The sequence below is a fragment of the Mustela lutreola genome, chromosome 7 (assembly GCF_030435805.1).
Source record: "Mustela lutreola isolate mMusLut2 chromosome 7, mMusLut2.pri, whole genome shotgun sequence".
Taxonomy (NCBI): domain Eukaryota; kingdom Metazoa; phylum Chordata; class Mammalia; order Carnivora; family Mustelidae; genus Mustela; species Mustela lutreola.
Genome location: NC_081296.1, coordinates 23,922,276 through 23,948,291, shown reverse-complemented (window position 1 = coordinate 23,948,291; position 26,016 = coordinate 23,922,276). Strand labels below are relative to the sequence as shown.

The window sequence follows — 26,016 nt, the reverse complement described above, 5'->3', positions numbered from 1 at the left end:
GGCTACAGGGAGGCCTGTACCGTGTCCTTCCCAATCCCGTGTTCTTCCCCCAACATTACAGGCAATCATTATGCTTAATTTAGTGTTTTTTCATTCCTCTGAATGTGTGTGTGTGTGTGTGTATAGATAGATATAGATATAGATATATAGATATATAGCCATGGGAATACATAGTATTATTTCTCATTTTTCAAACTTTCTATGTATATTTCCTTCTGTAGCTTGCTCCCCCGCATTACATTTGTATTTTTGAGATGTACTCCTATCAGCTGTTACACAGATCTCTAGTGTCTTCATTTTATTTGTTTGTTTGTTTGTTTGTTTGTTTTTAAAGTAGGGCTTCCCACCCAGCATGGAGCCCACTGAGGGGCTTGAATCACAATCCCGAGATCATGACCTGAGCTGAAATCAAGAGTCAGACGCTTAACCAACTGAGCCACCCAGGCGCCCTTCTAGTCTTTTGATTTTAAACCCACACATTGTGTTTTATCCATCGGACTTACCCCCGACTTAATCATCAGTGCTCACAGGGCAAACGTGTAAATTCAGTGGGATGAAATTCCAATTGCACTCTTGCACATGTCTCTTTGGGCACACATTCAAGATTATCTCTGAGGTCTGTGCCCAGGGGGGAATTACTTAGTTGACAAATATCCACATTCTCAGCTTGACCGAGTTTGCCCAAACGCCAATCCATGCTCTCACCAGAAGGATATGGGAATTCCCCATTACTCCACATTCTTGCCAACACTTGATACTGTCAGACCTCCTATCTGTGCCAATCATATGGTTTCTTTAACTGCCTTTCCCTGATAGTGAGGTCGAATGTCATTTTGTATGTTTGCTGGACATTTGGAAATCATATTCTATGAATTGTCTATCGGTATCTTTCGCTATTCTTTAATTGGGCTGTTGTCGCCCTAAGCCGGCAAGAACGACAACGAGCCTGGTATGGTGTTAATGCTTCATTCCGTTTATTTCGTCAACTTCCTTAGCTTATATGCGGCAGGGTGACCAATAAGGGGCCAAGCAATGGGGAGAGCCAATGAGAGTCTTGTTACTATGCTGATTAAATTTGAAACAGTGAATGACTATGTCCTCCTTTAGGCGGGCTTCACCAGAACGTTCGTTGTTTACTTGCAGCATATTTTGCTGGCAGTGAGCCAAGCGCCATCTTGTAATGGCGGGGACTTTCCCGGCTGGAGGCGGTCCCCGACAGGCTGTTTGCATTTTTCTTATTAATTTGTAGACATTCTTCATGTTTCTGGCAAGTTATTTGCTCCTTACATATATTGTATGTACTCCCAGGGTGTAATTTGGTCTTTTTACTTTCTTTATGTTGACTTCTGATGTACAGGAGTTTTTATTTTTAAGGTGCCTCAATTTATCCAACTTTTCTGTTCTGATTTATATTTTATGTATCTTGTTTTAAAAAGTCCTTCTCTACCCACAGTCCTGGAATTACCTTTTCTTATATTTTTCTCTCAAACATATCAAAGTTTTGGTTTTTAAATTCAGGCCTCTCTATCCCACTTAGAACTTTCATGTGCATAGTGTGAAGGATCTATTTTTTTTTTCCCCTGTGGATGACCGAAGTAAGGGGGTAAAAAGGATTTTCAGCTACAAGAGAAAGAAGGACTCAGGGTTTGAAGAATTCAGTGCTTTGAAACTTGGGGCCAATAATAAGCTGACAAAAAAAAATCTTTTAATTTTGGAGTGTTCAGAAATGGCAACAGGTCACCTTCAAGTACGGACGCCTCGTGTGTGATTGTGTCCCTTCGGGGCTGGCTCCCTGCTAAAGTTCAGCTGGCTGGATGTCATGGGATTCATGCGATGTGCTTTCATTTGGACGTTCAGGTTTCAGGGGCAAAACTATGGCCAGTGAAAGTCACGTGTTTGTTCCTGATGAATTTGCCGGCTTCTGGGTCTCTGTCCCAGTGATATTCAAATTATGTTTCCAGACAGGGAGACAACAGAAAGTGGGACTTGAGCACACTGTGATTTAAAAAATGTATATATATGTGGTGCTCCCATATCGAAGTAACTGCTCGGGGTGAGTATACCCAGTGTTCTTCTATTAGGGAAGCTGAAGGAAGAGAAACCTCCCGGCCTGGGTTGGCCAGCAGGGGTTCCATATTCACTTGCAAGGGCTGCTGTAAGAAAGTACCACCCACTAGGTGACATGAACAACAGAAAGGTTCTTCTCTCATAGCGCTGGGGGCTGGAAATCTGAGCTCAAAGTGTCAACAGGGACTGGAACAGATGCTCCCTCCCAGCTTCTGGGGATTTCTGGCAATCTTTGGTGTTCCTTGACTTATAGATGCATCACCCCAATCTTGCCCCATCTTCACATGGCCTTCTCCCTCTGTGTTGTCTTTGTGTCCTTTTTGTAAAGACACCAGTCATATTGGATTAGGCATCCCCCTACTCTAGTATGACATCTTCTTAATATAACTAATTATATCTACAACAACCTTATTCCCAGATAAAATCACATTCTCAAGTACTGGAGGTGAGGACTTGAACATATGAATTTGGGTAGGAGGAGACAATTCAAGCCCTAATGAATTCCTACAAGATTTCCTTTATTCCACTTTTTATAAAATTTCAGCAACTTCCCCAAGCTTTAACTAGATCAGTAGTTTATAATATTCTTGCTACCAAATCAATGTGAAAATGTGCTTTAAAAAAAAAAAAAAAAGATTTTTATCCTAAACTTTATTCTGGAATCTGTGAAAATTCAGGTATGAACTATAGCCTCAGTGCGTCTAAGCTAATGGATCTGTATTTGTAGGTTGTTTCTTCCTCCCTCCCTCCTCAGCTTCTCCTCCTTCCTTCTGTCAGGCAGCTGGTCCTACCTGAGGTCCCTACCTTCATAGGTCCTAACACTAAAGGGATTGGCATCGAGTTACCAGGAAGTTATAATATAACATGGGGGGGGGGTGTTTCCTGAGCAGGAAAGGTTCATTGCTCCATGGGAGTGCAGTTGGTGTTCATGGAGGCACCCAGCCCAGTCTGGGGTGTCAGGGACAGAGCAGGGATCAAGAAGAGAAAGCCCAAGTGCCCAAGCCTCATCATTTAAGGAAGCACTCACTCTAGGGTGCCCACCCTACACTTGCCTGCCCTTGAGAATGAGTGCCACCTTAAATGATGTGTCCTACCTGTCTCTCTGGTCCCACTCTCATCCTGGCCCTTCTCAGGGAAGCCTTCCTAAAGGAGGAGACTGCTAAGCTAAAATTAAAAGAGGATCAGTAGTTAGGAAGTTTTTCAGGCAGAGATGGAAGAAAGAAAGAACATTCCAGCTAGCAGGCCCAGCAAACACCCAGGGGAAAGATCCACACAAAGGGGGAGTTGAAAGGAGGCTGGCATCAGGGAAGTCAGAGGGGAAGGTTTAGGTGACATGCAGGAGTCATCTGAACTCATCAAGTCCAGGGAGACTCAGGTCCCAGCAAAACCACTGTCACCTCTGCTACCATTGTGCATGCTTGGATGAGGGAGAGAGCCTTTGTGAGAATTGGAAAAGGTGACCTCTTTTCCAGGCAAAGATAGCTTTGGGTCTAAGTGCACAGTTCATTCTGCAGAGTGTGGTCTGGCCTGAAACTCCCATGTGTGCCCTCAGGCAGGTGTCCAACGGAACTTAGGCACAGAGGAAGGAGCAGGAGTCTGTGGGTGCAGACCCAGACCCTGCAGGCAGGAGTTCGAGCTCCTTAGTGCTGAACCAGGCCTCCTAAACCGTGCCCCAGATGGCCTGGTGGGCAGCCCTCAGCTTGGCTGGGAGATTGGCTTTTCTGTTCTAGCCCATCTTTAACACATTCTGAATTCCACTCATCTGGGTAACTTTGGAAGCTATATAGAACTTACTTCTCTTCTATAACTCACCAGTCCTCAAAGTAATTTCCTTAACCACAGCCTGTTGGCTTGAAACAATCAGCCAAATTCTGGGTTCATCACCAGTTTCTGGATTCTTCCATATCTGCATTCTGCAGAGGTCATAATGAGAAATATATTAACATATTTAAGCTCAAAGGGTATTTACCGGAATACAACATTAAGAATGATTTTCTATGGCTTTTCTCTCCATGAATTTCTTGCTTTTCATTAGGATTATACTTTTCATAGACCTAGGCCTTTTCCCAGGGACTCGAGCCTTAGAGCTCATCAGAAAACATGCTTACAGCTCTGAAAAATAAGAGTGAGGCCAGTTGTAGCTCAGTGTCCAAGCCCAATTTATGGCCTCCCCTTGGGAATGCCCATTGCCAAGTGTCAGGTGCTTCAAGACCCACAGCATTCTCTGCTTTCCTAATCTCCTCCCTAAAACAGATGGGTAGGATTGCCTAATCATGCAGAACCAATTTAAAGCCAAAGCACACATCTTTTTCTGACCTGCTTTGTGCTGGTTAGCTATGACTGGCTCAAGGATGATATTAAGAGAAAAATATTTTGATTTTTGTTTAACATTATTACAATTATTTTTTAGACAAAAATTACTAGCTTTACAGATACCACTAAATCACATCTATATTTAGTTTCTCTTCCAAATGTTCACAAATTTTTTAAAGGACAGATTTATTGAGTTGTAATTAACATACCATACAGTTCACCCAATTGAAATACACAATTCAGTGGTCTTTGGTATATTCACAAGAGTTGTTCAAACGTGACCACAATCATTTTGACCTTTTCATCCCATTAACGATCTCTGTTATCGTGTTCTCCCAGCCCCTGACAACTACTAATCTATTTTCTGTCTCTGTGGATTTGCCTGGTTTGGGACATTTCATATACGTGGAATCATATAATGTGTCACCTTTTGTGACTTGGCTTTTTTTTTTTTTCCATTTTTTCTCTCCCCCCACCCATTTTCCTTTTCTTTCCTTTTTTTTTTTTTTAAACAGTGTTAGTTTCAGGTGTACAACAGAACGATGCAACACTTCCATATACCACCCGGTGCTCATCACGCCCTCCTTCATCCCCATCACCTATTTTATCCGTCCCCACCCATCCCCCTGCCCCACAACCATCAGTTTGTTCTCTAGAGTTAAGAGTCTGCTTCTTTTTTTGTCTTAATTTTTAAAAAACAATTTTAAAGATTTTTTTTAAGATTTTTGTTTATTTATTAGAGAGAGCAAGCACAAGCAGAGGGAGGGCAGAAGGAGAGGGAGAAGCAGACTTTCTATAGCAAGGAGCCCAAGACCCCAGGACCTTGATTCCAGGACCCCAAGACCATGACCTGAGCCAAAGGCAAATGCATGATTGACTAAGCAACCCAGGCACCCAAAGATTTTTTTTTTTAAAGTAATCTCTACATCAACCACTAAGCTCAGACTTACAACCCCAAGATCAGGAGTCACATACTCTACCCACTGAGCCAGCTAGGCACCTTAAGAGTCTGTTTCCTGATTTGTGTCTCTGGTTTTTTTTTTCCCATTTGCCCATTTGTTTTGTAAATTCCCCTTATGAATGCAGTCATATGGTATTTGTCTTTCTCTGACTGACTTACTTTGCTTAGCATTTTCATTATGCTCTCTAGCTTCATCCACATGATTACAAATGGCAAGATTTCATCCTTTTTATGGCTGAATAATATTCCATTGTAATTATATACCACATTCGCCAGTTAGTGGACATTTGGGCTGTTTTTACAATTTGGTTATTGTAATGCTGCTATAAACATAGGGCCGCAAGTATCCCTTTGAATTAGTGTTTTTGTATTCTTGGGCTAAGTATCTACTAGTGGGATTGCTGGATGGTAGGGTAGATCTACTTTTAACTTTCTGAGGAAACTTCATACTGTTTTTCAGCCACTCCAGTGGCTGTACCAGTTTGCATTCGCACCAACAGTGCATGAGCGTTCCTTTTTTCCACATCCTCACCAATAACTGTTATTTCTTGTGCTATTGATTTTAGCCATTCTGACAGGTGTGAGGTGACATCTCATTGTAGTTTTGATTTGTATTTCCCTAATGGTGAGTGATGGTAAACATCTTTTTATGTGTCTGTTGACCATATGTATATCTTCTTTGGAGAAATGTCTGTTCATGTCTTCTAACCATTTTGTAATTGGATTATTCATTTTTTGACTATTGAGTTGTGTAAATTCTTTATATGTCTTGGATACTAACCCTTTATTGGATATGTCATTTGCAAATATCTTCTCCCATTCCGTAGGTTGCCTTTTAGTCTTGTTGATTGTTTTCTTCACCATGCAGAAGCTTTTTATTTTGATGCAGTCCCAAGAGTTTATTTTTGCTTTTGTTTCCCTTGTCGCGGGAGGCATATCTGCAAAGAAGTTGCTTCAGCCAATATCAAAGAAGTTACTGCCTGTGTTCTCTTCTAAGACTTTTTCGATTTTCTCACATTTACATCTTTAATCCATTTTTAATTTATTTTAGTGTGTGGTATAAGTAAGTGGCCCAGTTTTATTCTCTCTCTCTTTTTTAAAGATGTATGTATTTATTTATTTATTTTAGAGAGAACATGTGCAGAAGCAGGGGAGGGGCAGAGGGAGAGAGAGTCTTAAGCAGACTTTGCACTAAATGCGGAGCACAATGAGGGGCTTTATCCCATGACCCTGAGATCATGACCTGAGCTGAAACCAAGACTCAGATGCTTGACTAACCAAGCCACCCAGGTGCCCCCAGTTTCATTCTTCTGCATGTTGCTGTCCAGTTTTCACAATACCATTTGTTGAAAAGACTGTCTTTCTTCCATTAGATATTCTTTCCTGCTTTGTTCAAGATTAATTGACCCTAGAATTGTGGGTTTATTTCTGGGCTTTCTATTCGGTTCCATTTGTACGAATACCACACTGTTTTGATTATTACACCCTTATAATATAACCTGAAGTCCAAAATTTGTGATGCCTCCAGCTTTGCTTTTCTTGTTCAAGAATGCTTTGGCTTTTGGGGATCTTTTGTGGTTTCATACAAATTTTAGGATTGCTCTTGTTCTGTGAAAAATACTGTTGTATTTTGTTAGGGAACATTAAATCTGTAGACCACTTTAGGTGGTACGGACATTTCAACAATATTTGTTCTTCCAATCTGTGAGCATGGAATGCCTTTCCAGTTCTTTGTGTTGTCTTCAGTTTCTCTCATCACTTTTCTGTAGTTTTTAAGTACAAGTCTTTTACCTCTTTGGTTAACTTTATCCCTTGATATCTCATTATTTGTGGTGCAGTTATGAATGGGACTGTTTTTCTTAATTTCTTGTTGTGCTGCTTCATTATTGATATACAGAAATGTAGTGGATTTCTGTACATTGATTTTGTATCCTGCAACTTTCCTGAATTCATCAGTTCTAGCAGTTTTTTGATGGAGTCTTTGTGTTTTCTAAATATGGTTTCATGTCATCTGCACATAGTGAAAGTTTTACTTCTTCCTTGCTGATCTGAATGCCTTTCATTTCTTTTTGTTGTCTCATTGCTATGGCCAGGATTTCCAGTACTGTGTTGAATGAAAGTGGTTAGAGTGGACATCCTTGTCTTTTTCCTGATGTTGGGGAACAGCTCTCAGTTTTTCTCCATTAATGATGATTCTAGCTGTGGGTTTTTCATATATGGCCTTTATTGAGCTGAGCTATGTTTCTTTTAAACCTACTTTATTGATGATTTTTATCATGAGTGGATATTGTACTTTGTCAAATGTTTTTTCTGAATCTAATGAAATTATCATGTGGTTCTTGTCCTTTCTCTTATTGATGTGGTGTATCACAGTGATTGATTTTTGAATATTGAACCACACCTGCAGCCCAGTAATAAATCCTACCTGATTGTGGTGAATGATTTTTTTAATGTGTTGTTGGATTTGGTTTGCTAGTATTTTGTTAAGGACTTTTGTGTTTATATTCATCAGGGATATTGACCTGTAGTTCTTTCTTAGTGGAGTCTTTGTCTGGGTTTGGTATCAGGGCGGTATTGGCCTCATAGGATGATTCAGAAGTTTCCCTTCCTTCTCTATTTTTTTGAATAGTTTGAGAAAAATAGGTAATAACTCTTCTTTAAGTGTTTGGTAGACTTCGCCTGTGAAGTCATCTGGTCCTGGACTTTGGTTTGTCTTTGGGAATTTTTGATTACTGATTCAGTTTCATTACTGGATATGGATCTGTTCAAATTTTCTATTTCTTCCTGTTTCAGCTTTTGTAGCTTATATGTCTCTAAAAATTTATCCAGTTTCTTCTAGGTTGTCCAATTTGTTGGCATATAATTTTTCATAATATTCTCTTATAATTGTCTGTATTTCTGTGCTGTTGGTTGTTATTTCTTCTCTCCCAATTGTAATTTTATTTATTTAAATCCTTTCTCTTTTTTCTTGATAAGTCTGGCTAGAGATTTATCAATTTTATTGATTTTATTTTCAAAGAACCAGTTCCTAGTTTCACTGATCTGTTCTGTTGGGTGTTTTGTTTTAGTTTCTGTATCATTTATTTCTGCTCTAGTCCTTAGTATTTTCTTCCTTTTGCTGCTTTTATTTGTTGTTCTTTTTGTAGCTCCTTCAGGTATAAGGTTAGGTTGTTTGAGACTGGCCTTTATCCCTTGGCATACTTTTTTCAAGGTTCATCTATGGTTTAACATGTTTATCAGTACTTGTTTTTTTGTGTTTTGGGTTTGTTTTTTAAGATTTTAAAGGAGGAAGCAGGCTCCCTGTGGAGCCAAAAGCCCGATGTGGGGCTTGATCCCAGGACCCTAGAATCCTGACCAAAGCCGAAGGCAGAGGCTTTAACCCACTGAGCCACCCAGGCGCCCCTATCAGTACTTGTTTTGATGATTGAGTAACATTCCATTGTATGGATATACCACATTTTATTTACTCATTGCTTAGAATGGACATTCCTTGGAGGGACATTTGGGTTGTTTGGACTTTTTTACTCTTATGGGTAGTACTATTATGGGTAGTACTATTATGTTAAAGTTTTTATGTAGATACATGTTTTCATTTTTAGGGGGATATATAAAGGAGTGGAATTGCTGGATCATACTGTAATTCTATGTTTAAGACTTTGAGCAACTGCCACTATTTTCCAAAGTAGCTGCACCATTTTACATTCCCACCAGCAGTACGTAAGGGTTCCAGTTTTCCCACATGCTTGCCAACACTTGTTACTATTTTTCTTTATCGTTATTAACAGCCACTGTCCTAGTGGGTATGAAGTAATATCTCACTGTAGTTTTAATATGCATCTCCTTGATGGTTAATGATGAACATCTTCTCTTGTGTTTACGACCATTTGTATATCTTCTTTGGAGAAATGGCTATTTAGAAACTTTGCCCATCTTTAAACTGGGTTGTCCTTTTATTTTATTGCAAGAGTTGTTCATATATTCTTTTTATTTTATTGCAAGAGTTGTTTATATATTTTATATATTATATAGTATATATGCAAGAGTTATTTTTATATATACATATATTTATATGTATATAAATTCTTAAATTTATAAAACTTACCCACAAACTATTTTTTAAACTTTCTAACTCATACTATTTTTGAAGGTGAGTGGTCAATTAAATCTGATATGATACCACTCAACCACTAAAAGTGATGTGATAGCATTCATTGCCACATTTTGATATATGATTAAGTGAGAGAAGCAGGTTCTAAAACATGATGCTCCATTTAAAAAATATTCATAGAAAATTATCTTGAAGTGTATATATCAAGGTGTACAGCACTCATCTTTGGCTGTTGCGATTATGTATATACATTTTTTATTTTTATAAATAAAATTAAATAAATATAAAATATTTCATATAAATAAAATATAATATAATGTACTTTTATATAATTTATAATTATATAATTTATATATTATGTAATTTATATATGTATAATATACTTATATATTATATAATTTATAATTATATAAAATATATAATTTGCAATCCTATGTAACTATTATTTATAATTATATAAATTATATATAATCATATAATTTATAATATAAATATAAACTATTTATTTAATTATGTATATTTTTTATTTTTCTGTATCTTTTATTTTAATGACTATGTATTATACCTATAATAGATTATTCTCAGATTCTTTAAAAACTCAGCAGGAGAAGAAAATGCCTTCCTCAGTGGCGCATGCGTTTGACTGATTATGCTTATTATTTGGGCTTTCCAAAATCATAAGTGGGTGAGTGTGAGACCACAGTAGAGCCCATTTCAACAGAAGAACAACCTGAAGCTGTAGCACTTAGGTCCAGACAGACCAGTGGTTGGGAGGAAGGGATCAAAGGTATAGGCCCTTAAGACCAATCTGTATGACTTGCCTCAGTTTTCAAAGCATTTCAGACACCTTCCTTGGCTCTACAACAACTGTATTGAACACCAAGATGCAGAGACATTATGTTCCTGCCCAAGGTTGTGCGGTCTTGTCTGCAAGGATGCTCCAACTACAGTTTGGGGGGCATCTGGGTGGCTCGGTCAGTTGAGCATCTGACTCTTGATTTCAGCTCACGTCATGATTTCAGCCATGAGATTAAGTCATGAGATCAAGTCCCACATCGAGCTCCACACTGGGCATGGAGCCTGGTAGAGAATTCTCTCTCTATCTCCTTCTGCCACGTGCACCCCCTTCTCTTTCTCTCTCTCCTAGAAACAAAAAATCCTACGGCTTGGGTTTTTCTATTCTTGCTGCAGTACTTGTAACTGATGGTCCTGCCTCTCATCCTGGGTTCTTTTTTTTGTAAAATTGTCTCCAAGGGTCCAGTATCTGAAGGATGACTTTCTGACACCTGAAAAAAAATGGGTTAGCCTGGAGTAATATGCCGTAGTAATGTGGCTAAGGGAGTAGGTAAATGGCTACGCATTGCCCCTGTTCTCCACAGCTCCAAACTCTCAAATGCTTTTCTTTCATGCTCTGTCTCAGGAAAGGAACAGTTGTTATATGAATTAACTTATGTCTTGTTATTATTTACTTTTTTTTTCATTTATAAACTTGATTACTAAGCTTTCAATATTGCTTTTTCTTAGAGCTGTTGCTTATGGGGTGCCTGGGTGGCTCAGCCAGCTAAGTATCTGACTTCCACTCAGGTCATGAGCTTGGGGTCCTGGGAATGGGTCCAGGATTAGGCTCCCTGCTTGGTGAGGATTGGTGGTCTGCCTCTCCCCCTACCCTTCTCCCTGCTCATACTCTCTCTCTTTCTTAAATAAATAAAATCTTTAAAAACAAACAAACAAACGAAATTGTTGCTCAAATGAAGTCATCCTGGCATTTGTATTTGCTTTATTACCCTTCTATGATTTTAACAGCAGCTTTGCAAACAAAAGACTTATTATTCCTTGGCACATGCTTCATCATTTATGAACACGAGAAAGGAAGAAGATTATTTTTTTTTCCTGTGCTCAAATATTTGTGGCATTATTGGAGTTCTCTAGTTTAAAGTAGATGGAAAAAAACTCTTAAGTCATTTTAAAAGCTTTCTCTAGATTCTAGACCAGAGATTAGCAAACTTCTTCTGTAAAGGTCCAGACAGTAAATATTTCAGGCTTTGCAGGTGTCTGTTGCAAGTACTCAACTCTGCCATTGAGGTACAAAAACACCCAGAGACAATGTGGAAACAAGTGGATGGGGCTGTGTGCCAATAAAACTTTATTTACAAAAATAGACAGTGAGCAGATTTGGTGCACAGGCTATGGTTTGCTGACTCCTGTTTTCAATTGTTCTGAAACATTTGTCTACCAGGAATCTAATTTTTTTGGCTGAGTGATTTGTTATCAGCCATATGTTTCAAAGCCTCTTTCTATCACCCAAGACGGTAGTGGATTTTTCTCTTCAAAAGCAAAATATGATACTTACAAAGCTACATCCAAAGCTCAGTAAGAGTCAGAAGGCAAATCCAGGATTACTCAGTCACTTATTTATCTCTTCCTTTCTAAGGTGAAGAGTTGCTGTAAGCTACAACCTGGGCCCTGTTTGGTCCAGGAACATATCCCTGACCTCATCCAGTCAGAGAAGGTGTCCCAGGTCATAAGTTATCCAGTCCGGGTTTTATTTCACTGTGGCCATCTGAACCACAGATCCAAAGAGCATTTTTATTTCTATCAGTTCCTTTGAAATTTATTAGAGAACAAAATGGTTGTGAACAAATTCCAGTGACTGAGTTGAAAACAAGACCTTCTTCTTCTTCTTCTTTTTTTTTTTTTTGCATGTGTGTAGTTTCCTAGTCACTTAATCACATTATGTGTCCCTTTATCCATGGGCAGTTAGGAATTATAAGATCTTTTTGTAGTAAAGATTCTAAGGTAAAGGGTAACATAGAAGGGATTGGTAGCTTTCATAATGAATTTGATACATAAAGTTCTTCCATGCAAGAAAAAGTTTCTATTTCTTTTTTTTTTTTTTTTAAGATTTTTATTTATTTATTTGCAGACAGATCACAAGTAGGCAGAGAGGCCGGCAGAGAGAGGAGGAAACAGGCTCCCCGCCGAGCAGAGAGCCCATGCAGGACCTGATCCTGGGACCCTGAGACCCTGACCTGAGCTGAAGGCAGAGGCTTTAACCCACTGAGCCATCCAGGCACTCCAAAGTATTTCTTAACAAATATTTTAGAGAAGAGTGTTTTTTAAATGTCTGCTAGTATGTTTGCTGAACAAAATACATGGTTATTTTTTTTTACGTGATGGGGTTTTATCCCAGAAAGGGTCAAGAACCTTTTCCCACTGCCCCCTTAACTTACAGTTTTTAAATTAACATTTTTCTGATGTCAGAGTAATAGAATTTTATAGAAGAAAATATGGGAAATTTAGAAAGCATAAGTAAGTAAAGTCAAAATCACTACCAACCCTTTAAAGGTAACTCCTGCTGGGGCACCTGGGTGGCTCAGTGGGTTAAGCCTCTGCCTTCAGCTCAGGTCATGATCTCAGGGTCCTGAGTTTGAGTCCCACATCGGGCTCTCTGCTCAGCAGGGGAGCGTACTTCCCTCTCTCTCTCTCTGCCTGCCTCTCTGTCTACTTGTGATCTCTCTCTGTCAAATTAAAAAAAAGGTAACTACTGCTCACATTTTATTGTCCATTTAGATGGCTCTTAATGCGTATATCGTGCATATAGATTAAGCTATAACATTTTCACCTGCATGAGATACTATACAAAGCATTTTTGTATTCTGCCTTTTATATTTCTATGTCGGTAAATCTGGATCTACATCAACTTTAAGGGCTATTGTGGCATTCCACAGGAGTGAGATACTTACTGTTATCTGCTTGGAGGATCTCCTATTTGTGTATTTTAAGTGCTTTGTACTTTTCCACTATTACAAAGAGTGCTTAGATAAACATCCCCGTACATGTCCTGCCAGAGTAACTCTTTTTAAGAGAAACTATGAAAATGCCATTAGCAGAAATATGTCTGTACTTATGTATGTAGAATTTTTTTTTTAAGATTTTATTTATTTATTTGACAGACAGAGATCACAAGTAGGCAGAGAGGCAGGCAGAGAGAGAGAGAGAGAGAGGGAGCAGAGAGCCCGATGCGGGGCTCGATCCCAGGACCCTGAGATCATGACCTGAGCCGAAGGCAGCAGCCCAAACCACTGAGCCACCCAGGCGCCCCTAGAATTTTGATACAGAAAAGTTTACGCTCAAATTATATCCTTTCTAACAGTTAATGAGAGTGCTTTGTGCCCTCACCAATACTGGGAAATTTCTGTAATTTCTCAACAGATCAGTTATCAACATCTCGGTATCCTTCGTGCTAGCTCTTATTGTTTGTTAACTATTTTATATTCTTTAACCCAACACTTACATAGCACTTACTGTATGTCAGAGACTTCTAGGTGTTTTTATGAGTATTAGCTAATTTCATCTTCCCTGTAACCCAATAAAGTAAGGACTGTTACTATTCTTAACTCAGAGATGGGAAAGCTGTGAAGCAACTGGAAATTCACACATCTGGTAGCTAGTGGAGCCAGGATCCAAAGCTTCCTCGTTATTCTAGACTCCACCTGCTTGACCATTGTGCCTGCTGCCTCTTTGGAGGAAACAAGAACTTAGCTGGCTGGAGAGTGAACCTGGACAACAGGGGTCAGAGAGCCAAATTGTAACCCTTATATTTATACATTTTCCCACCTATATGTCTTCTAATTATTTAAGAAGTAATCTCTTTGATTTTTTTTTTTTTTTTAGGATGTATCAAAGTCAGAAGAAATCAAAAGAAGCTCTGCCTCACTACCAAGAAGCTTTAGAATATATTGAGAGCAGTCGAGGTGAAAAAAGTCTTGAGTGTGTACCAATATTGAGGGAATTAGCCGGTGTCGAGCAAGCCCTGGGACTTCATGACGCATCCGTCAACCATTTTCTACAGGTAAGCTGCAATCTACGGGCCACCAAAGTTCTTCTGGACCCACTGGTTTCCATGGGCACGAGTGGAAGAGCAGCTCAGAATGCCTGGTTTTGTTGTTTGCTCTGGATAAGAACATCTTCGTCTAGGTGACCGAATGGATAAGTGTGGGAGAGGGGTCCTCTGTTGCCCGGTGCATGGTCCTCAGATAGCCTGACACCTTGAAGACAGCTTTTCTCCTATTAGTGCCATGATTCAAGTCTTGTTTTCTGAAGTTCTTTGTCTTCTCATGTTTATTTAGAGCTCATGTTTTCAAACTGATTCGGGTTCTTTTCTAACCATCTAAAATCTTCTACCATCTAAAGTCTTCTACCATTATAAAATCTTCACTTGAAGCCACTTGGAGTTGTCATTTATTAGCTCCTGATCTCCTTTATCATTGTAGGACTCCTCTGTGAATGTGTCAGTCCAGGTTCTCCTGAGAAACAGAACCAACAGGCCGTATACAGAGAGAGAGATTGATTTTAAGGAATTGACTGACGCAGTTGTGGGGGTTGGCGCACGAGTCCGAAATACATAAGGTAGGCAGGCCAGCTGAAAACTCAGGCCCGATCTCTATGTTATAGTCTTGAGACAGAATCCCTTTTTCTCCAGAAAACCTCAGCTTTTTGCTCTTTAGGCCTTCAGCTGATTGGATAAGGCCCACTCACATCGCTGAGGGCAATGTCCTTTACTCCAAGTCTGACTGTAAATGTTAATCACATCTACAAGATGCATTCACAGCAACATCCAGACTAGTGTTTGACCTAAAAACCGGGCACCATGGCCTCACCAAGTTGACACATAAAATTAACCATCACAGTGAGTTCCATATTTTTGGATGGCATCATCTGCTATAAACACATTTTAAATTGTTTTGTCTGAACATTTTTCCCTATTAAAGTTGTAAAATATAGACCGAACTATTCTTGTTATTTAGGATCAGATGCAATGACATGGGATTAAGAGTTCTGGATTGCTCTTTCTTTTTAAATTTGTCGGACCATGGATACACCCACCCAGAGTTTTTAGAATATCCTATTCTGTCACTGTTATATAGATTATCTCTCTCTCTCTTTTTTTTTAATATTTTATTTATTCATCTGACAGACAGAGATCACAGGTAGGCAAAGAGGCTGGCAGAGAGAGAGAGAGAGAGGAAAGCAGACTCCTTGCTGAGCAGAGAGGCCCATGGGCGGCTCAATCCCAGGACCCTGAGATTGTGACCTGAGCCGAAGGCAGAGGCTTTAACCCACTGAGCTACCCAGGCGCCCCTGGATTATCTCTCTTAATTACTATCTCCCTATGACATAGTATTATGTCCAGTTTATAGATAAGGAAGTCAAGAATTAGAAAGGTCGAGCCATAGGCCCAGGAGTACCATCGATGCCAATAAATAGCATAGCCCAGAGTCAAACCCAGTGGTTTTCAGGAAGATTTTTCTAGCTGGTATGTAACAGAATGGGCCAGGGAAAATGTGCCAACAGTGGAAGGAGGGAGAACAGTTCTGAGACTACCAAAGTAGCAAAGGCTGAAGATGATTTTGCCTTGGACCAGGATGATGATAGTAAGGATGAAGAGAAGCAGACGGGTTTGACAAAGATGGACGAGGCAGAATTGATGAGGTATGGAGATAGATTGGAAGTGAGAAGAGGGCATGGGGATGAGTCAATGATGACTCCTGGGTTTCTGGTCTGAACAAGTGCATGGATGTGTGTGCCAGGTACAGTGGGGGTTGGGGAGCAGGCGTTGACAGGTGCTGGAGAGATGGCGAGCTCAGGTTTCGAAGGCGGGTCTGAGATGCTTATACAGGTGGAAATGTCAGTTACATAATCGGGACTAGAGCTCAGAACAGGGGTCAGGAAGTCATGTACGGATACGCAGTCAGTTGCCCTGGGAGAGGACGAGATCACCCAGCTGTGTGTGTTGGGGTGGGGAGGTTATTGAGTGAGAAGAGAAAAGGATACAACAGAGCCTTAAGAAACTTCAGCTTTCATTGGTCAAGTCAAGAAGGATGATGTGGCAAAGAGAGCAGAGAAGAATTTGGCAGAAAAACATGAGCAAAAGTAAAAGTGAAAGTGGTATCTTCGGTGTCCTTTGATACCTTTTGCTGTTCCGAAGGACATGGGGCAGTTTGGAGAATAAATGGATGAGTATTCCTAAATCCTAAAGGGCTTAGCACAGGGCCTGACACATAGCACTACACAGGATTTTAAAAATTCCCCTCTTTCCTTTCTTTTTCCTTTCTCTTTCCTTGATGACTTGGCCAAGGGAAACACTGGGGCAGTCAAGAGGCAGAAACCAGATTGTGTGGTGAGTAAGATATGAGGAAGCAAACGTAATAAACATAGGTACCTAATTTTAAAAAAAATTTTAATGTAAATTCAATTTAGTTAACATATAGTATATTATTAGTTTCTGGGGTAGAATTTAGTGACTCATCAGTTGCATATAACACCCAGTGCTCACTATATCACATGCCCTCCTTAAGGCCCATCCCCCCACCCCCATCCCCCAGCCATCTCTCCCCTCCATCAACCCTCAGTGTGTTTCCTAGAGTTCAGAGTCTTATGGTTTGTCTCCCTGTCTGTTTTCATCTTATTTTATTTTTCCTTCCCTTCCCCTATGTTCATCTGTTTTGTTTCTTAATTCCACATACGAGTGAAATCATATGGTGTTTGTCTTTCTGATTGACTTATTTCACTTAGCCTAATCCCCTCTAGTTCCATCCATATCATTGCAGATGGCAAGATTTCATTCTTTTTGATAGCCGAGTAATATTCCATTGTATAAATACACTACATCTTCTTTATCCATTCATCTGTCCATGGATATCTGGTCTCTGTCCATGGTTTGGCTATTGTGAACATTGCTGTTATAAATATTGAGGCACAGGTACCCCTTTGAGTCACTATTTTTGTATTCTTTGGGTAAATACCCAGTGATGCAATTGCTGGGTCATAGGATAGCTCTATTTTTAACTTTTTGAGGAATCTCCATAGTGTTTTCCAGAGCGGCTGCACCAGCCTGCATTCCCACCAACAGTGTAGGAGGGTTCCCCTCTCTCTACATCCTCAGCAACATCTGTTGTTTCCCGAGTTGTTAATTACGGAGACCTATTTCACAAAGTACTAAGAGGTGAGGAGGGGGCGCCTGGGTAGCTCAGTGGGTTAAGCCGCTGCCTTCGGCTCAGGTCATGATCTCAGGGTCCTGGTCCTCCCTCTGTCTGCCTCTCTGCCTACTTGCGATCTCTGTCAAATAAATAAATAAAATCTTTAAAAAGAAAAAAAAAGTAATACCAAATGTGGTACTGAGAATCGAGAATCATATATCTATGAGACACTAGTGTTCCCCGGGCCATAGTTTAGGAAATACTAGTGTAGAGAAAGAAATTGGAATTTCTAAGAGCAGGGATCATCGAAAGGATTCTACCTTCCAGTATATTAGGCCTTATCACCTCTAGGAGCCCTCGGTACTATGTGAATGGAAAATGGGTTAAGTAGTCCCTCTTGTTTGTAGGGCCCAGATTCACCATTTTTTAAAAAAGATTTATTTATTTATTTGAGAGGGAAAGTAGGGGAGGGGAGCATAAAGGGAGAGGGAGAGAATATCAACAGATTCTCCACTGGTCATGGAGCCCAATGCCAGGCTCAGTCTTGAGACCCAGAGATCAGGACCTGAGCTGAAACCAAGAGCTGGACATGTAACCAACTGAGCCACCCAGGCACCCCCACCCCCCACCCAGAGTCACCATTTTAAAGTATTTTGCCATAGTTGTTCTCCCTATCTGTCTGTATAGACACACATGCATGTATATATAGGCACAAAGTGGTAACTATTTACACTTTTTAATCATCTGGAAGTATTTGACTATATTGTGTCCTTCAATCCCTGAGTACTTAACAAAGATAGTCTCTGAGGTAGTCACAATACAGTCATCAAATTCACGAATGTTCTCATTGGTAGAAGCCATATTCTCCTTTGTCAGTTGTCCCAGTACTGTCTTTATGTCATTTTTTTTTCCATCCAATACAAGATCCACTCCGGGTTCATGTGTTACCTTTAGTCATTATGCCTCTGGTCTTTAATCTAGAACAGCTTCTCAGCTTGTCTTTGTCTCCTTTGACATTGACATTTGTGAAGAGTACAGATCAGCCATTTTCTAGACTATATCTCAGTTTGGGTTTATCTGATGTTTTCTTATGACTAAGTTTGGACAATGCATGCCCAGCCAGAATACTACAAAAGGATATTGTATTTCTTAGGGTAGTACATCTGGAGGCACGTGACATCTACCTGTCCTTCATTAGTGACGCTACGTTTATCACCCAATCAAAGTGATTCTTCCCTTTGGGAACTGTTGTTCCCTTTGAATACCAATAAGCATTCAGTAGAGAGACAATTTTAAGACTATGTATATATCCCACTCCTTTGCACAGTTTCTCAACGTTTAGCACGCGTCGATGACTCTTTCCCAAACCACTCTCTACAGTGATGGTGGCAGATGAATGATTCTCCATTCTGCCATCCCATCCACATTTATCAGTGGTTGTTCATCTCTTGGGAAAGTCCCTCCCTCCTCCCACCAGGTTATTTATTTGCTGTGTGTATGTGTTCTTTTTCCACCTAGGAGTATATTCTGGAAATCACTTTATAGCAATTCATTCATCTGTACAAAGGTATGATAATCCACTTTAGGCACATACTGTGTTTTTCTCAAATCGTTTTGCGTTTGGACATTTCGATAGGTCCCAGTATTCTGTAATTACAGACAATGTTCTAATGAATAATCTTACTCACATATATTTTTATATTATTGGAGTTGTAGCTTCAGAGTAAATTCCTAGACATGGGAATGCTCCACCAAAGGGAGCTGGTTGTGTTGGTAGTTTTGCTGGATATTGCCTTTCTTGGGGCTTCTACCATTTATACCCCCACCAGCAAAGTCAGACTGTGCTGTCTCCCCAACAGCCTCTTCCTAAAGACTGTATCGTCAAACTTTTCATTTAGTTCTATCAGAGAGGCAAAAAGTGAAGTTTCTGTATAGTTTTAATCTGCACAATAAAATTGTCTATCTTTTCATAGGTTCAGTGGATTTCCTTAATATATTTTTTGTGAATTTTCTTTTCCTATCATTTGTCTACTTTTTAATAGAATTTTTATCTAGTTTCCCTTAACTGTTAAAAGTCATTACAGGGACACTGGGTGGCTCAGTCAGTTAAGCATCTGCCTTTGACTCAGGTCATGATACCAGGGTCCTGGGATCGAGTCCCACATCAGGCTCCTTGCTCAGCAGGGAGCCTGCTTCTCCCTCTGCCCACCACTCCCCCTGCTTGTGCTCTCTCTCTGACAAAAAAATAAAATCTTTTAAAAAAATAAAATATTTTAAAAATTAAGAAAAAAATAAAAGTCATTACGTCCGACACATATTGCCCCTTTATCTATGACATGTGTCATAAATATTTTCACTCGATTTGTCATTTGCATTTTATTTTGTTTATGGCGTTTTTACTGAGATAATTTATATACCCTAAATCTCACCCTTCTACAGTGTACAGTGTAGTAGTTTGGTCATATTCACAAAGCGGTACAAGCATGACCACTATCCAATCACAGAACAACTCTCATCACCTCAAAAGCAACTTGCACCCACTGTGAGTTACTCCCCGATTTCTTGTACTGCTCATCTGGCAACCACTAGTCTACCTTCTGCCTCCATGGATTTGGCTATTATAGACATTTCATAGAAATAGAATCCTATCATATGTGGCCTTTTGTGTCTGACTGTTTTATCTAGCATATTGCTTTCAAGGTTCATCCATGCTTAGCGAGTATCACTACTTCATTCTTTAAAAAAATAATAAAAATAAAAAGATTTATTTGAGAGAGAGAGAGAGAGCACACGTGAGCTGGGGGAGGAGCAGAGGGAGGAGCAGAGGGAAGAGAGCATCTCCTGCCGAGCACGGAGCCAGATACAAGGCTCGATCCCACAACCCTGAGATCATGGCCTGAGCTGAAATCAAGAGTCAAATGCTTAACCACCTAAGCCTGCCAGGGGCCTCTACTTCATCCCTGTTTTATGGCTGACGAATGTTCTGTAATACTGACGGGCCACCTTGATTCATCTCTTCCTCAGTTGATGGATGCTTGGGTTGTTTCCACTCCATGGAGATTACAAATCTTGCTGCTCTGAGCATTCACACGCAAGTTTTTACATGGATATAGGTTTTCAGTTCTCTTAGGTATAAAGAGAACCTGACTCTTTGAGGAGCTGCCAAGCCGTTCTCCAAAGCAGCCTCAGCATCCGAGTCCCACCAGCAATGGCTGAGAATTCTTCCTTCACATCCTTGCTAACACGCATTAGAATCTGTCCTTCTGATTTCAGCCATCCTCGTGGGTGCAGAGTGGTATCCCGCTGGGATTTTGATTTAAATCTCTCCAATGACTCATGGTGTTCTGCCTCCATGGATATGTGTGTGCTCATTTGTCCATCTTTGGAGAAACGTTTATTCAAATCCTTTGCTCATTTTTAAATAGGTTTACTTGTCTTTTTCATTGTTGGCTTAAAAGAGTCCTTCCTATGGGATATTAGACACTAGACCCTTATCAGATACACGATGTATAAATATTTTCTCCCGTCCTCTGGGTTGTCCTCTCACTTTCTTGATCGCATCCTCAGAAGCATAAAAGTTTTTACTTTCACTGAAGTCCAGGGTATGCTTTTTCTTTTGTGGCTTGTGCTTTCAGCCTCACATCTAAGAAACCATTGCCTAATCCAAATTGATGAAGACTTGTATCTGTTTTCTTCTATGGGTTTTATAGTTTAATTTTTACATTGAAGTCTTTGATCCATTTTGAGTTCATTTTTTTAAAAGACTTTATTTATTTATTTGACAGAGAGAAAGATCACAGGTAGGCAGAGAGGCAGGCAGAGAGAGAGGGGGAAGCAGGGTCCCCACTGAGCAGAGAGCTCGATGCGGGGCTTGATCCCAAGACCCTGAGATCATGACCTGAGCCGAAAACAGAGGCTTAACCCACTGAGCCAGCCCCCAGGCGCCCCGAGTTCTTTTTTTTTTTTTTTTTTTAGGATGTGAAGTAGGGCTCCATCGTCACTCTTTTGCATGTGAATATCCTGGTTGTCCCAAGACAAGATAGTCCCAGGACTATCTTTTCTCCACAGAATTACCTTGGGACCTGTGTCAAAATCAATTGACCATAAACATAAGGTTTTACTTTTGGACTTTTTTTTTTTTTTAAGATTTTATTTATTTATTTATTTATTTATTTGACAGACAGAGATCACAAGTAGGCAGAGAGAGAGAGGAGGAAGCAGGCTCCCCACTGAGCAGAGAGCCCGATGCAGGGCTCAATCCCAGGACCTGGGATCATGACCTGAGCCGAAGGCAGAGGCTTTAACCCACTGAGCCACCCAGGCACCCCATACTTTTGGACTTTTGATTCTATTCTGTTGATCCATATTTCTGTCCTTATGCCAGCACCACAGTCTCATGTAATGTCTTGTAGTAGTACATATATGGATATTATGAATACTGCTACTGTGAACATTCGTGCACAAGTTTTATGGTAAGTTTTGAAATCTGTAAGAGTGACATCTCCAACTTCTTTACTCTTTTTTAAGATTGTTTTGACTCTTCTGGCTTCCTTATGCTTTTATGTGATTTTAGGTTAAGCTTATCAGTTTCTGGAAAAACAAAACAAAACACTGAGTCCGTATTAACTTCCTCACAATATTAAGGCTTTCCATACATGAACATAAGATATCTTTATTTATTCAGTTCTTCCCTGGTTTCTTTCAACCTTTTTTTTTTTTTTTTTTTTTTAATAAACTCAACCATGTTTTATAGTATAAGTTTTGTACTTCTTTTGGGAGATTTATTCCCAGGTGTCTTGTTCTTTTGATGCTCTTAGAAACAAAAACGCTTTTTTTTCTTTATTTCCTTTCCCTGCTGTCCATTGCTAGTGTGCAGAAATACAAATGGTAGGTTTATCTTACATGCTGCTATCCTGCTGAACTCATTTATTAGCTCTAATATGTTTTCCTGTAGATCCATAATGCTTTTTCGCCATGCAAAAGCTTTCTTAATTGCTTTCACATTTTCAACATTTCCCTTCACTGCATTTGGATTTTGAATATTTTAGAAGGATTTCTCTGTATTAGAGCTGTAGAATAATTCACTCATTTTTATAATACTTGTAAAATTTAATCGGTGACTTTTATTGTTGTTTATTCTTGAGTTTAATAAAGATTGGAGAGTGTTTAAATAAATACTTCCCAATCATTATTAGAGAGAGAGCTTTGTGACGTTGAAATAATACTGGGTGTGAAGTCAGAAAATCCGAGTGGGAGTCCAAAGTCTTCTGTTTGCCAGCTCTTTGATTATACAAGTCATTTAACCTCTCCAAAAAACAAAACAAAACAAAAAATCCAGTCCTACAAAAGGCCCTATCCATTTCACAGAACTGCTCAAAGGTTCAAAATGGAAACTGCTTTGTGAACCATTAGGCATGTTGCCAGTATAAGCTTCTTTTATTTATTAACGGTAATTATTAAACATTTATCAAGGCTCCTCTTTTCTCTAAGAGCTTTACCTAGACACAGAAAGGTACAGTGTGGCTGCAGCTCTCCACGGGAGCCCTCGGCTAAAAGCCATTTAGTAAGTACCCGCAAAGAAAAGGGGTTTTGTTATTTTACCCTCTAGTTTTTCCACTCTTCATTCCTTTGGAGTGACAGAAATGCCCAGAGAGAAAAGACCTTTTATTTTCTGGAGAATGTCGACAAGTTCCAAAGTATTTCGGGAACAAACCCATTCAAGTGGAGAAAAATACCAAGCCCCACGGAGCCACCACACAGGGAAGGCGGTGGTCCCTGGGGCCAGTGACATGACTGCACTGGGCCCCATCAGTTCCCGTGCTGCAGGGGTCTGCAGACAACCTGCAGGCACAATTGTTTCTCAGACTACTCATGGCAGATTTTGGCAATAGATCTGTGTTTTCCTCTCCGCAAGAAAACCCCCAGGATCTCATTTCTGTGAGGATGTCGTGGGTGTGTGTGTCAGTAGGGGGATGAGTTGACGCCCCACGAGCTTCGGCTGCTTTTCGACGTCTCTGATAGTTGACTTGCCTGTCTTCCTTTTCCGTTTTCAGGGCAACTCTGCCTCTCAGTAGTTCCCAGATTTGCAGGCAGTTGGATTTACAAAGTATCGCAAACTAATACATCAGTCAAACTACCAAACACTTGGAGGTCAGAAAATGTGGCTTCAGGTTCCTCTGGGCAGCCTTGGCCAGACCCAGGGGACGGGTGACAGGTGTTCACACCCGACTCCTGCCAGCTTCGGACGACAGCACACATGGCAGCACCTCTGATTGGTTCTGGTTCATTGCTGTGTATTTGCTGTAATGCGCTATTTATAATTTCCCAAATCTCTGAAAATACTACCCTTTCTTGTTTAAAATTAGAAAAGATGCAGAATGCAATTGTGATTCTGCGCATCATAAAACTTTCCCAAGAATGACATAAATCCAGATGCTATATTGTTTCTTTTTAAGTAACTATTTTTTTAATAAAAATGATAATGCTCTTTATATTTAAAAGATCAAGCCATGCAGAGGAATACAAAGAAATGAGTTACAAGTCATCTGGGGCCTCCCTTCCAAGAAGAGTCAGTGGTAATACTTGTATGTTTCCTCTGCATATGTGCATATGGGTATATAGACTGAGAGGGAGAAAACGAGAAAGAAAAAAAGAGAAAGAAAGAGGGATGAATTTGATGGCATAAAAACAAAAAACTTCTCTGTGACAAAATATCACAAAGTCAAAGAATAAATATCAAAGAGAGAAGACAGAGAAAGAGTTCTTATAAAAGCTAGGTGAGGGGTGCCTGGGTGGCTCGGTTAAGTGACTGACACCTCCTGAAATGGAGCCTGTGTTGGGCTCCATGTTCAATGGGGAATCTGTTTGAGATTCTCTCTCCCTCTCGCTCTTATGCTCTCTCTCTCTCTCTCTAAAATAAACAAATAAAACTTAAAAAAAATCTAGATGAAAAAGACAACTCCATAGAAATAGAGACAAAAGGCAGAAATGGTCAGTTTACAGAAGCGGAACTACAAATAGCCCATAACCATAGAAAAATAATGGTCGACGTCATTTGTTTTTAAAGAAATACACTGTGGGGCGCCTGGGTTGGTCAGTGGGTTAAAGCCTCTGCCTTCGGCTCAGGTCAGTATCCCAGGGTCCTGGGATCAAGCCCCGCATCGGGCTCTCTGCTTGGCCGGGAGCCTGCTTCGCTTCCTCTCTCTCTGCCTCTCTCTCTGCCTATCTCTCTGCCTACTTATGATCTCTGTCTGTCAAATAAATAAATAAAATTTAAAATAAATACACTGTAACTGAGCAAAACAAGAGTCTGATGATGCCGAGATGGCAAGGGTACAAGAAAGCAGGCATCCTATGTACCACTGAAAGGAATGGGCATTGGCACCACTTTGCGGGGGAAACAGTTGATATTCCCTCTACGATGTTATAATGCATTGACCCCTTGACTAGCTGGTTCACATCTATAAACTTACCCAACAGATAGATGTGTACACGTGTGCAAAGACGTATACGCAGTGAAACTGTGTCGCTGGCAACAGCGAGCCTTTGGAAATTAGACACACGATAGATAGATGGATAGATAGATGGATGGATGGATGGATGATACGTGTGTTCCGCCTTGAGAGATGCCCAGAGGACATGATTATTTTTAATAAGCCAGATGTAGACCAGAATGTTTATTGAGTCAACAACTGATCAGATCCCGCCAGGTGCCCCTTGTCCAGGGGCAGCCTAAGGAGTGACATAGGCCTTAGCTGAACAGTCACACATGTTCCCATGAATGTGGAAAGGCAACTGTGACCTGCACCTGGAAAAAGGTACCGGGTGCTGTGAGAGCTCCCAACAGAGAGGCCTGAAGAGAGGGGACAGGAGTCACTGTGGCAGAGCCCAGAGGGCTGGTGGCCGACGAAGCTGGGGGAGGGGGCGGCAGGGCAGACAGAGTCAGGCCCTCAGCGCGCATGCGCGTCTGTGCAGGTGTGCGTTTGCATAAGCGTGTCAGTATTTCAAAGGGGACACACGGGGAAACTTGGAAGTGATCGCTGTAAGAAGTCAGACTGCGAATAGGGAGAAGAGCGTGAGGCTTATAGACAGAAGGGAGAGGGTGTTTTAACTTACCACTTAGGCTCTTTCAAAATTATATAGGGGTATTACTCCTATAATCTATAAAAAAATCTAGCTATGTTTTAAGAAAACACACACTAGTAACCAAGAGCAGATGAAAATCTAAGTTCTCCACGTATCTATTTTGGTGCTAACCCTTACGGAGAGGAGGACCTTTTCTCCCCAGCCCTTTGGAAGAGCTAAAATTGACAACTGGAGGGTGGCCACAGAGGACTCTCTATTAAAAGAAACCGGCTTCCTCTGAGGCCCTTGGACTCCGTTTTTGAATGCCCTCCCCTCCGCACCCAGTGATTTCCCTTTCATCTACTCCCCACCCCCACCCCCAGGAGTCCCAGCCACATCTTTCTCTTAGCCAAGGCTCTCCGCTGCCCCAGGCCCCTGCGGGGTGGGCGGCCGTGAGAGGCTTCCCTGCCTGCCAGAGACTGGAGAGGAAAGGAAGCGTCAGCCTGGAGTTGTAACGTGACCCT

General features: G+C 40.5%; 1 protein-coding gene across 9 annotated transcripts in view; it reads left to right on the top strand.

Annotated features, from left to right (window-relative positions):
• Positions 1–26,016, top strand: part of TTC23 (tetratricopeptide repeat domain 23) — a 96,909-nt gene that overhangs the window by 34,668 nt on the left and 36,225 nt on the right. For all 9 annotated transcript variants that reach the window (XR_009355324.1, XM_059180125.1, XM_059180124.1 and 6 more), the window contains exon 6: positions 14,124–14,301. Coding sequence is in view for 8 of the 9 variants with exons in the window: in XM_059180125.1 (XP_059036108.1) it covers positions 14,124–14,301 (178 nt within the window). In the remaining variant the exon portion in view is untranslated. The remainder of the gene's footprint in view (positions 1–14,123; positions 14,302–26,016) is intronic.